The sequence below is a fragment of the Somniosus microcephalus genome, chromosome 18, assembly GCF_052327205.1.
Source record: "Somniosus microcephalus isolate GS21.2 chromosome 18, FLI_Smic_1.0, whole genome shotgun sequence".
In the NCBI taxonomy this organism is placed as follows: domain Eukaryota; kingdom Metazoa; phylum Chordata; class Chondrichthyes; order Squaliformes; family Somniosidae; genus Somniosus; species Somniosus microcephalus.
This window is the reverse complement of record NC_141004.1, coordinates 18924603-18937928: the sequence shown is the minus strand read 5'-3', so window position 1 is coordinate 18937928 and position 13326 is coordinate 18924603. Positions and strand designations below refer to the sequence as shown.

Sequence of the window (13326 nt, the reverse complement as noted above, 5' to 3'; positions counted from 1 at the left end):
TTGTGTAGGTAAAAGTTTATTAGCAAAAATATTGCTGTACAGATTGAACCTCGGTCTCCTGTTGCCATTGTACACGAGGATGTGCAATTAATTTGATGTGTGATCACTCGACATAATAAACATAATCAATGACCCGATAAGTCTGTCAAAAGCATCTTGCGTTGCAATGGTGTTAGGAAAAAAACCTTATAAAAGGCAGTTGGCGGCAATTTACCTTGTAAAACTAAAAATTATTGTCAGCGATATCAGGGGATGAACAGACAACTCATCCATGTGACATTGAGACATTAGCCCATTTATTTTGAGATTTACCACGTCTGCTGAAACAGCAGAGAGCGGATTGCAATACAAAAAGCGTTGAGTATTCGCCTGTTACACCGACAGTAATCTCTGGGCTGTATTTCTTCAAATACTGCCCAGGCTGTAGGATTGAAGCTGTCTGCTGGAATGGAGGCACTGATTAAAATGGAGCTTCAGACTGTCCTTATGAAGTTAGCAAGTATCAGTTGACAGATGCATTATGATTGAAATGCAAGTGTAGAGCATGGAACTGCTTCAGAAACACCGGCCGTGCTCTCCAACTAGAAAGCCTCCTTGTGCTCATGGTGGGCCTCCTCATAAATATAAGCGGGGATGTCTTCATGTGTCTGAATGATGGATTTGCGTCTTGCCATGTCAGGTGTGAAACCTTGTCCATCATCCCTGAAAGACTTTAAAAAAAAGTGTTGGTAAATTATTCTCGTCACACAATAGCGCATCGGTTGATGTAAATTAGAAGAAAATTTAGCAATTGTGGTTGATAAAGGATTCCATTATAAAAAAGTTGCATTTTCTTTTGTTTTACTTTTTTACATAAGTTAATTAAGAAGCTGGAATAAATTAGATGAAGGGTGTACCCATACAACAACAACAACAACTTGTATTTATATAGCGCCTTCAACATAATAAAACGTCCCAAGGCGCTTCACAGGAGCGTTATAAGACAAAAAGTTTGACACTGAGCCACATAAGGAGAAATTAGGGCAGGTGACCAAAAGCTTGGTCAAAGAGGTAGGTTTTAAGGAGCATCTTGAAGGAGGAAGGAGGAAGGAGAGGTAGCGAGGCGGAGAGGTTAAGGCAGGGAATTCCAGAGCTTAGGGCCCAGGCAACAGAAGGCACGGCCACCAAAGGATGAGTGATTATAATCAGGGATGCCCAAGAGGGCAGAATTAGAGGAGCGCAGATACCTCGGGGGGGTGGCGGGGGGTTTGGAGGAGATTACAGAGATAGGGAGGGTCGAGGCCATGGAGGGATTTGAAAACAAGGATGAGAATTTTGAAATCGAGGCGTTGCTTAACTTTTCATCATGCCCATGAGAATTTTTTAATAATCATTTTTGTTTCTGTATAAATATATGAATGTAGCATTTCAACCTGCTTTCCAATTGATCCATGCTAACCACTTGGTACTATCAGTTGCATGGATAGTAGGGATCGGTTGGATCCAAGAATCACATTATACAACAAACACAGAAGGCAGCCATTACACCTCCACACCAAAAACTGAAAGTTCAAGTAGGTTGAAAGCTTGGGCCTGGTCAAGCTCGGGGTCCCTCACAAGCCTTGAACTCAATTTATGAGCAGATGCAAGCAGGGGTATCAGCTGCTGAAGTCGACTCAATGTTTGTCTCTTTCTGTATGTTTCTTGTCCTCTCACCTCCCAGGAGACCTGGAATCCAGTTGGGGTTCAACCTTCTAACAACTGTAGCAATGATCTTGCTTTGGGAGTGGAGAACTGGTGAGTTCTGTTTTGTTATGTTAACATGTAAGTTCTAATTCTAGGTTATGAGCCCTCAGCTCAAGCCCCAGGAAGCAACAAGATAGGGGGGGGGGGCAGGGAGCCTGGAACACAGTCACAGAGAAGGTGGAAAAGAATGAATGGGGAAGAGGCAGGAGCGAGCCATCAGGGATGCCAGGAGGCACCAAACAGGGAGGTTCGGATTGGGAGTTGTATGGGATAGCACCACCTATCTTGCACCAAAAGCCCGATGAAAATTAAGCTCTAGTGCTTAAAATGATACTACAAAGATAAGAAATTCAACACACAGGCCAGGATTCTCCTGCCAGCTGCAGCATCAGAAGAGGCAGCTGGGGAGCTAAAGGGGCAGAAGCACCTCGAAGATTGGCACATTAGTCTCCTTGTAGGCTTCGGCAGAGACTAAGGGGGAAAAATTCAGTTGGTTGGTACCTCCAGTCGGCGCCTGGCTACAAGTTACTGCCGGGAACCTCAGCGCCAGGCAGATCATGACGTCAGTGAGCGTAACGCTCACTGGGCACCCGATCTGCAAAATTCATTGTCGCCCCCTACCTTAGCGCCTCACCCCGACAGGGACAGGGAGAGGAGGCGTCAAGCAGGTGGATGCCGGCTCCAGGGACGCTACTTAAAAGGATCATGAGTAATGAATTACAGCTCTCAGGTTAGTGCTGATTCACTGCTTCCTTGTCAGTTTGACATTGTGCAATTTCTTCACCCAGAGAGTGGTGAACCTGTGGAATTCTCTGCCACAGAGGGCGGTGGAGGCCAGTTCATTAAATATATTCAAGAAGGAGTTGGATATATTTCTTAAGGCTAAAGGGATCAAGGGATATGGGGAGAAGGCAGGGACAGGGTACTGAATTTGGATGATCAGCCATGATCTCATTGATCTCGAGGGGCCAAATGGCCTACTCCTGCTCCTATCTTCTATGTAATTCAGTCATTTAAAGGTTGTTTAGTATCAGGAGTGTTGTGGCTACTAAAAATTAGTTAAATTTATTCTCACAACATATCAAAGTGCTACACTTGGTTACATTAATGGGGGATATACTGGCAGTTGACCTCGCCCTCCAGGATCTACGGCGGAGGGGACGGAGGCAGCGTGCAAGATTGGAATGTGTGGCCGAGGGAGGAGAAGGGTCATGAGGGCTCTCAACAGGAGGCCTTACCCTTTGAGGGAATTCCGAGAGCACTTCTCCTACCTCCAATTAGCGAGGAGCAGTGTATTAGAAGGCTCTGCTTCAGCAAGGAGGTGGTCACAGAACTCTGCCATCTCCTGCAACCAGACCTCCAGCCTCAGATCAGGGCGACTATGGCTCTCTCACTGGCAGTCAACTCAATTTCTTCGCCAGTGGATCCTTCCCGTCTGCAACAGGAGATGCAGCTAACATCTCGCAATTCGCCATCCATTGCTGCATCCGGGAGGTCACAGAGGCTCTCTACAGTAGGAAAAGGGACTAAATTTCCTTTGCTATCACCAGAGAGAAGTAGGATGAACATGCATGTGGCTTTTCCAGGATAGCGAGCTTTCCCCTGGTGCAGGGTGCCATTGACTGCACCCACGTGGCTTTGCGGGCACCACTAACAATCCTGAGATCTTCCATAACTGCAAAGGCTACCACTCACTTAATGTGCAGTTGGTGTGCGACCACACACAGTGAATCCTCACCGTCAATGCCCACTCTCCTGGCAGCAGCCACAATGCCTTCATCCTGCGCCTGACCGGTGTGCCAGCACTCTTCTAAACACCACATCAAGCTTGCGGCTGGCTGGTTGGAGACAAGGGTTATCTGCTCTCCACCTGGCTCATGATTCCCCTCCACAACCCCAACACTACTGCTCAGCGCTCATATAATGAGAGCCATGCCACCACCAGGAACATCATTGAGCAGATCATCGGGGTGTTCATGCAACGGTTCCGCTGTCTTGACCACTCGGGAGGAGCCCTCCAGTACTCAGCTGAGCATGTGTCCCATTTTGTGGTGATCTGCTGCATGCCCCACAGCTTGGCCATTATGAGGGCCCAGCCCTTGCCACCAGGGATTGTGGGACCACCTCAGGAGGAGGAAGAGGGAGAGGGGGAGGAGGAGGAGCAGGAGCGAGGGAGGAGGCAGCCACTCAATCGGCCTTCCGGAAGGACGGTCTGTGACCACCTCATCAGACTGCGGTTCCAATAAATTAAACCCCAGATCCCCGTTGCTCAGCACATCCCCATCATTCCATCCCTGTCGCAGGCCACATCACAGCGCAAAGCTGAAATGAGAGACACCACAAAATAATCCAAACTGAATTAATAAAGTTATCAATAATCAGTGAACACACATTTACAACAACAATATTAACTATTCACCCATGTGCAATCCCTTAGTGCCTCTCGTGCCTTTGCCTACTCTAGTGCTCCTACGTGTAACGGCTTCAGCGGCACTTCCCTCTGCTCGCCACCTGAGGGCGGTTTTTGAGGCTTCGGTGCACTGCTGCCGTGCCTTCTGGGCCCCTCTCCTCACCTGTTTCTCGAGTAATTGTTCTCATCAGGGTAAATTAGGCTAGTTAATAAAGCTAGCTTGGTCCAGTCCCTGTTTTGTCTCTGTGCCTCTGGCCTCACCTGTGTGTTGTTAAAGTATTTGTCTCCTGTCTCATTTGAATAATTGTCACGTGACCACTCTGGCCTGTATTTAAGCTTCCTGTTTCCTGTCATCTTTGCTCGGTCCTACTGTCACGGGGCCGTGCATTCACGGGGCCGTTTTGCTAGGGTTTCGGTAGAGGACCCAAGCGCAGGAAACCTATCCAAGGACTCGAGACCGGGTAGAACTCGAAAGATGCTTCCTTGAGACTCAAGAACATAGAAACAGGGTAACACTTGAAAGGAGATTCACTTGAGACTCGAAAACACAGAGACATGGTACACACTCGAAAAGCGATTCAGTTGAGACTCGAAAACACAGAGAAACTCGAGAACGCCAGAGACACAGCAAGAGCTGTTACTTGCAGGCAGGCGAATCCAGGACTGAGCAAAGATGACAGGAAACAGGAAGCTTAAATACAGGCCAGAGTGGTCACGTGACAATTATTCAAATGAGGCAGGAGACAAATACTTTAACAACACACAGGTGAGGCCAGAGGCACAGAGACAAAACAGGGACACTGGAGATGGAGCACGCGGTGTCCGCCGGCACGCTCGAGGACTTCCGTGACCGGTGGGTGCCGCGGGGACTGGAGTGCATAATTAATTTGGATAACCAAATTCTGATTTGATTTATTAACGTTTATGTGGGGTTCTGTTAGTTACAGTTTATTTGTTTGTTTTTGATTGGTCCTACCAAAAGAGGGACAAAACAGGGACTGGACTGAGCTAGCTTTATTAACTAGCCTAATTTACTCTGATGAGAACAATTACTCGAGAAACAGGTGAGGAGAGGGGCCCAGAAGGCACGGCAGCAGTGCACCGAGGCCTCAAAAACCGCCCTCGGGCGGCGAGTAGAGGGAAGTGCCGCTGAAGCTGTTACACTACGAAGTGTTGGCCCAGTGGCTGCAGCACGGCTGGTGGAAGGCTGCTGAGTGTCTGTGCGGGAGACTTCAGATGGCCTTGCAGGATGCCCTTGACCAGCTCTGGGCCTGGAAGGCCCGGCTGTAGATTGCACTGATGTGCCTCAATAATTCCGAGACTCGATGTTAGCGAAACAAAACGAGGCTTTTATTAACTTAGAAGGTAACACGTAGTGGAGAGAGGTATCTTCCATCCGGAGGGCTGCAGTACTGGATATGAGGCCAGACTGAGCTTGCTTACATAGGGGCCAGGTATGGGCGGAGCCCTACACACAACACATTCCAATATACAATACAATGGTGAGGAAACGGAACTGGGGGAAGGGAAATGAAACTGAAACCGACCACAGTCACAGGCAGTGATGAATGGAATATTTCATCACATTCACCCCTTCTATAGATTTAGTCTGTTCGGGGGTTTGATAGTCCTCTGCGACCGACGTGGCTGTTGCGGTGCCGCGGGTGTCGGCTGGGTGTCCCCGGTAGCCTCCTGGGTCTCTGCCGGGGGTGCCGCCAGGGTTGTTGAAGGGGTAGTTGGTGGGGGTGCCGTTGGTCGATGTTCTTCCGGGGGTGATGAAAGAGTAGTGGGTGGGTAAGAGTTGCTGCGATCGTTGTCGCTGCTATCACCGTGGTTGTTGTCGTTACCGGCTGGGGCGACGTCTTTTATGGACACGGTGTCCTCCCTTCCGTCGGCGTGCCGGACATATGCGTATTGGGGGTTGGCGTGGAGTAGGTACACTGGCTCCACGAGAGGGTCCGTCTTGTGGCCCCTCACATGCCTTCGCACGAATATCGGACCTGGGGTGGAGAGCCATGACGGCATGGATACGCCTGAGGTGGATTTCCGGGGAAAGACAAACATTCGTTCATGAGGCGTGGCATTAGTGGCAGTACACAATAGCGACCGTATCGAATGGAGCACATCCGAGAGGACTTCCTGCCAGCGGGAGATAGGGAGGCCCTTGGTCCTTAGAGCTAGAGTGACTGCTTTCCATACTGTCCCGTTCTCTCGCTCCACTTGGCCGTTACCCCGGGGGTTGTAGCTGGTGGTACGGCTCGTGGCGATCCCCTGGACAGCATGTACTGGCGTAGCTCTTCACTCATGAAGGACGCCCCCCGATCCGTATGGATGTAGCTCGGCATACCGAACAGGCAGAACAGGCTGTTGAGGCATTTAATGACCGTGGCGCTGGTCATGTCTGGGCAGGGGAAGGCGAATGGGAACCGGGAGTATTCGTCCACAATGTTCAGGAAGTAAACATTGTGGTCGACGGACGGGAGGGGGCCCTTGAAATCTAAGCTGAGCCGCTCAAAGGGCCGTGTAGCTTTGATTAAGTGGGCTCTATCTGGGCGGTAGAACCGAGGCTTGCACTCAGCGCAAGTGCGGCAGTTCCTGGTCAGAGACCGAACTTCCTCAATCGAGTAGGGTAAGTTACGGGACTTTATGAAGTGGAACAGCCGCGTGACCCCTGGGTGGCAGAGGTCGTTGTGGAGGGTCTGTAGCCGATCCCCGGTGGCGCTGGCACACGTCCCTCGTGAGAGGGCGTCAGGGGATTCGTTAAGGGCCCCTGGCTGGTAAATGATGTCATACTCGAAGGTGGAGAGCTCGATCCGCCACCTAAGAATCTTATCATTTTTAATCTTCCCCCTCTTTATTATTGAACATAAACGCTACCGACCGCTGGTCGGTAAGTAGGGTGAAGCGTTTGCCGGCTAGGTAGTGGCGCCAGTGGCGCACTGCCTCCACGATGGCTTGGGCCTCCTTTTCCACGGAGGAGTGTCTGATCTCGGGCCCTTGGAGGGTCCTCGAGAAGAAAGCTACGGGCTGCCCCGCCTGGTTGAGGGTGGCCGCCAAGGCGAAGTCAGACGCATCACTTTCCACTTGAAATGGAGTGTTCTCGTCCACTGCCTGTAGCGTGGCCCGCTCAATATCCTGCTTAATGCTTTTGAAGGCGGCGTGGGCCTCAGCAGAGAGCGGAAAAGAGGATGCTTTCAAGAGGGGGCGGGCTTTGTCGGAGTAGTTGGGGACCCATTGGGAATAATAAGAAAATAACCCCAGGCACCTTTTCAGGGCTTTGGGAGTGTTGGGCAGGGGCAGCTCCCGTAGGGGGTGCAATCGGTCGGGGTCTGGTCCGATTTCCCCATTCTCCACCACGCTGCCTAGTATGCAGAGGCGCGTGGTGTTGAAAACGCACTTGTCCTCGTTGTAGGTGAGGTTGAGTTTTTGTGCGGTTTCCAGGAACCTCTCGAGGTTCGAGTCGTGATCCTGCTGGTTGTGACCGCAGATGGTGACGTTGTCGAGGTAGGGGAAGGTTGCCTGCAAGTGGTGGTCATCGACCATGCGGTCCATCTCCCTCTGGAAGACCGAGACCCCATTCGTCACCCCAAAGGGGACTCTGAGGAATTGGTAGAGGCGTCCGTTCGCCTTGAAGGCGGTGTACGGGCGGTCCTCTGGTCTGATAGGGAGCTGGTGGTACGCTGACTTAAGGTCGATGGTGGAGAACACCCAGTATTGGGCGATTTGGTTCACCATTTCTGATATGCGGGGTAGCGGGTAGGCGTCTAGTTGGGTGTACCTGTTGATCGTTTGGCTATAGTCGATCACCATCCGTTTCTTCTCGCTACCCCTTACCACTACCACTTGGGCGCGCCACGGGCTGTTGCTGCGTTCAATAATGCGCTCTTTCAGGAGCCTGTCTACCTCGGTCGCGATAAACCGCCTGTCCTCCCAGCTGTACCTCCTGCTTTTGGTCGCTATTGGCCGGCAGTTAGGGGTAAGGTTCGCGAATAGCGAAGGCGGCTTTACCTTCAGGGTAGCCAGACCGCACACTGTGAGGGGCGGCTGGGACCCACCGTACTTGAGCGTGATGCTTTGGTGGTTGCACTGGAAATCCAGGCCCAAGATCACGCTCGCACATAGATTCTTCATGATTAATACTTTAAAATTATCATATACAGTTCCGTTAACGGACAATTGTACCGTGCAGTAACCCAGAATGGTCGATGTCTGGGTTTTATCAGCCATAGAGATGGTACCCTGAGTAGGGACCACCTTTAGGGAGAGTTGTTGTGCCAGTTCAGGGTGGATAAAACTCTCCGTGCTTCCACTGTCAATTAAACATTTAACCCTGCACCCGTTTACCTCGATGTCCACCATTGATTTGGATAGCGGGTGCAGCCTGGTCTGGTCCACTGTGACCGATGCCACTGTAGGGCCCTGATCGAGACAAGATGGCGTCCACGCTGTCTGCTCATAAGATGGCGGACCCCACGAGGTCGGGCAAGATGGCGTCCAAGATGGCCGCTCCCACGGCGCGCACGCGGCGGTGGCGGGTTTTCCGGCGGTTGGTTTTCCGGCGGGGTTCCCTCTGCACACCTTCCCGAAGTGCCCCTTCTTACCGCACTTAAAGCAGGTGGTGCCTTTCGCCGGGCACAGGTTTCTGGTGTGCTTTGGCTGCCCGCAGAAGTAGCAGTTGGGTCCCCGACGCGTCGCGGCTGTCGTAGGGCTTCTGGGGGGAGAGCGGGGCCCCGACGGTGTCGGGCTGCCGGGCGGGGAAGATGCCTTCCAAGATGGCGGTGCCCTTGGTGCACACGTGGCGGCGTGGACGGCGTGGGCTGAAGAGTAGGCGTCCGAGTTTCTCTGGGCCACATCCAGGGATCGCGCGGTGTCCGCAGCCTGTTTCAGGTCCAGTCCCGTTTTTTCCAGCAGTCTTTGCCGGATGTAAGTGGAGCTGAGGCCTGTGATAAAGGCATCGCAAACAAGCTCGTCAGTGTGCACTGCGGCTTTTACATCTCGGCACTTGCAGTCTTTGCCAAGCATTTTCAGGGTGCCTAGGAACTCCTCCACCGATTCCCCAGGTTGCTGTGCGCGAGTAGCGAGCAGATGCCTAGCATACACCTCATTCGTAGGCTGCTGGTAATGTGCCTTTAAGATGTTGCAGGCGGCCAGGTATGTGTCGGCGTCTTGGATGAGGGGGTAAACCCGGTGGCTTACCCAATTCCGCAGAATTCCGAGTTTCATACTCGCAGCGTCCGTAGCGTCTTTGACGGCTGCGGAATTGTCCAGGAAGAATTCCATACACATAAACCAGTGTCCGAAGCATGCTGATGTGTCCGGAGCGTGCTGATCCAAATCCAAACGTTCGGGTTTCAGGAGTTGATCCATTGTGTTGAAAAATAAGTTAATAAAATTGATATGCCTCAATTATTCCGAGACTCGATGTTAGCGAAACAAAACAAGGCTTTTATTAACTTAGAAGGTAACACGTAATGGAGAGAGGTATCTTCCATCCGGAGGGCTGCAGTACTGGATATGAGGCCAGACTGAGCTTGCTTACATAGGGGCCAGGTATGGGCGGAGCCCTACACACAACACATTCCAATATACAATACAATGGTGAGGAAACGGAACTGGGGGAAGGGAAATGAAACTGAAACTGACCACAGTCACAGGCAGTGATGAATGGAATATTTCATCACATGCACCACCTCAGCATGGGCAGCAGCAGTCTAGGCTGGCTGGATGACGGGCAGTGACAAGGACAATGGCGGAGTGCCAGTGGTGGGAGCAGGAATGCTGTCATCCTGAGAGAGGACAGCAGCTTCCTGCTCCACTGACCCACGGCCACTCCCCGAGGGCAGCACCTCAGCATCCCTAGCAATTTGTTGTAGCACAGATTACTGGCCTGCTGCGACACCGTGAAAGCCCCGGTCGACGGTGGTAGACCCAGCCATGATGGCAGCAGTCAGAGCTTGTGTGGCATCTAGCTGAGACTGCATGAGAACAGTCTGAGATTGGACGCCACCAAGCATAGACTGCATTACAGCACTAAGGCGTTGCGTCACTTCTGCCTGTGCTGCAATGGAAGCTGCCAGATCGCCCATCAGGTCTGGGTTGTCACGGTCTCTCTGGGAGTCTACCATCCTTTGCAGACTAGAAATGATGGGCTCCATGGTGTGCTCAGAGCTCTGTGCAATTTTGGTGGTGGACTCCTCCACGCTCCTTACCATTGCCAAGAGACTCTTGGGCACCTTTGCCATTGCACCTATCATCTCCGTGTGCATGCACATCACCTTTCTTCTAAAGGCCTCCCTAAACATCTCCGCCTCGCTAGCTCTCTTTCCTCCTTAAAACCTGCCAAGCTTTTGATCATCTGCCCTAATATCTCCTTATGCAGTTTGGTATCAAATTTTGTATTATGACACTCCTGTGAAGCGCTGTTAAAGGCGCCGTATAAATACAAGCTGTTGCAGCTGTTCCCTAACCACAAACTGGATTCTTGGTCAATGTGACTTAACCACTCCAGGGAGTGTATTTACTTACTGAGTCACTGGAGGGCAGCAATAGTACTCACTAAAGGCTTTTCTTACCAAACAGCTGGCTGCTCATGTTCCGCTTTCCATTGCGATTATTGATTTAATTATGAATAGGTCCATTCAACGGAGGGAAATGTCAGAACTTTAACATGAATTCAAAATTAAAAGGTGGCTTTCAATCACTTAGTTTTAATCTGCACAGACAAATGATTGACCCATTTGAAAGTGTAGCATTTCTTTCTCTTGAGTTTTAAGAGACAAACAGTGAGATTGTTTTTATTTTAGCCTCTGCATTAAGAGGAACATTACTGTAACACTGATGGGAAAATCTGGGCTTGTACAAACTAAAACTAGGTAATAAAAGTCCAAGCCAATCACTCCATCCAAATGCAAGTTTCAGTTCCTTGTTTTAAAAAAAAAGTTTTGATTTGAACCAGAGGCGACACGAGGAAAAGCTTTGTTATGCAACGAGTGGTTAGGATTTGGAATGCACTGCCTGAGGGCGGCGGAAACAGATTCACTAGTAGCCTTCAAAAGGCAATTGGATAAATACTTGAAGGAGAAAAAAATTGCAGAGATATGGGGAAAGAGCAGGGGAGTGGGACTAACTTTTTAAAAATTTGTTTTTATGGAATGTAGGCGTCGCTGGCAAGGCCAGCATTTATTGCCCATCCCTAATTGCCCTTGAGAAGGTGTTGGTGAGCCTCCTTCTTGAACTGCTGCAGTCCGTGTGGTGAACGTGCTCCCACAGTGCTGTTAGGTAGGGAGTCCCAGGATTTTGACCCAGCGACGATGAAGGATTGGCGATATACTTCTAAGTCAGGACGACGTGTGACTTGGAGGGGAACATGGAGGCGGTGGTGTTCCCATACGCCTGCTGCCCTTGTCCTTCTAGGTGGAAAAGGTCACGGGTTTGGGAGGTGCTGCCGAAGAAGCCTTGGCAAGTTGCTGCAGTGCATCTTGTAGATGGTACACGCTGCAGCCACAGTACTCCGGTGGTGGAGGGAGTGAATGTTTAAGGTGGTGGATGGGCTGCCAATCAAGCGGGCTGCTTTGTCCTGGATGGTGTTGAGCTTCTTGAGTGCTGTTGGAGCTGCACTCATCCAGGCAAGTGAAGAGTATTCCATCACACTCCTGACTTGTGCCTTGTAGATGGTAGAAAGGCTTTGGGGAGTCAGGAGGTGAGACACTCGCCGCAGAATACCTAGCCTCTGACCTGCTCTTGTTGCCACATTATTTATGTGGCGGGTCCAGTTAAGTTTCTGGTCAATGGTGACCCCCAGGATGTTGATGGTGGGGGATTTGGTGATGGTAATGCCATTGACTGTCAAGGGGCGGTGGGTAGACTCTCGCTTGACTGGACTGCTCTTCGAAAGAGCCGGTGCACTCAATGGGCCGAATGGCCTCCTTCTGTGCTGTACTATTCTATGATTCCATGAACTGATTTTAAACTAAGTACAGAGATAATTGGCTTATTCAGTTTTCTGACAGTAGACAAACTGACAATTGAAAGGAGCATAGGTAGGCGCTTCCTGTTAAATATCTGACATTAGATGTGTTGCCGTGTGAAATTCTTACCATAGCATTGTAAACTGGGTTAGATTCTTCCTCTGTGTGTGTTAATCCTTTCTCACCTAAGAATGATACAGATATAGATTACAGAGACATTACTATAAAGTTAAAAATTAATATTGTGCATCCATTGTTGTACCTAGCTTAATGAATACTGATCTACAGTGTGCTTTTGCATCAGAGAAACATAGAAGATAGGAGCAGGAGTAGGCCATTCGAGCCTGCTCCGCCATTCAACAAGATCATGGCTGATCATCCAAACCCTAGCACCCGGTCCCTACACCGACAGCCATCCCACCCAAGCCCCATCCCCCCGTAACCCCACATATTTAATCCCCCCTAACACTAAGGGCCAATTTTTATCATGGCCAATCAACCTAACCCGCACATCTTTGGACTGTGGGAGGAAACCGGAGCACCCGGAGGAAACCCACGCAAACACAGGGAGAATGTGCAAACTCCACAGAGACAGTCACGCGAGGCCGGATTTGAAACCGGGTACCTGGCGCTGTGAGGCAACAGTGCTAACCACTATGCCACCGTGCTGCTAAAGTTTACTAAAAAGTAACATCCTTATATCAGAGGTCAAAGTGAGCAAATAGAATCGGATATATAAGTCCAGAAATGACTCTTTGCAATATTTGTAATATTAGACAAGCACTCAGAGCAATCATATGTCGCTCCTCTATCTGCTATTTTAATAAGAGGCATTAACCCATTTATTTTTATATTCGTTCATGGGATGAGGGCGTCGCTGGCAAGGCCAGCATTTATTGCCCGTCCGTAGTTGCCCCTGAGAAGGGCAATTGAGAAGGGTTTATTTTAAACATATCGGGGTAAATTTTTGTCTTCACTGCATTGGGTGATAATCTGCCGGAGCAGATCGCCTGTCTTTTAAACAGTCTGCTCGACATTCATTCCACTGAAACCAATTGAAAAGTTTCTGCCAATTATCTGAAATGACTTCATCTGGAACCCCATATCTAGTAAAATTGCATTTGAATTCTTGGTAGTGGTTTACTCATTTAGTTAATAAAAAATTGAAACATAGTCTACGATGATTAAACATTGATTCAAATACATCAAGCTTAACTTTCCGCC

At 50.0% G+C, this 13326-nt stretch overlaps 1 protein-coding gene across 4 annotated transcripts in view; it reads right to left on the bottom strand.

Moving 5' to 3' along the window:
• LOC147105074 (polymeric immunoglobulin receptor-like) overlaps nt 1-13326 on the bottom strand; it is an 80771-nt gene continuing 67445 nt past the window's right edge. For 3 of the 4 annotated variants that reach the window (XM_086011138.1, XM_086011136.1, XM_086011139.1), the window contains 2 exons: nt 12232-12287; nt 1-710 (listed from right to left, as the gene is read on the bottom strand). In XM_086011138.1, the coding sequence (XP_085867264.1) occupies nt 582-710; nt 12232-12287 (185 nt within the window). In that variant the 3' untranslated portion in view covers nt 1-581. The remainder of the gene's footprint in view (nt 711-12231; nt 12288-13326) is intronic. The other variant, XM_086011137.1, reaches the window with a different exon arrangement.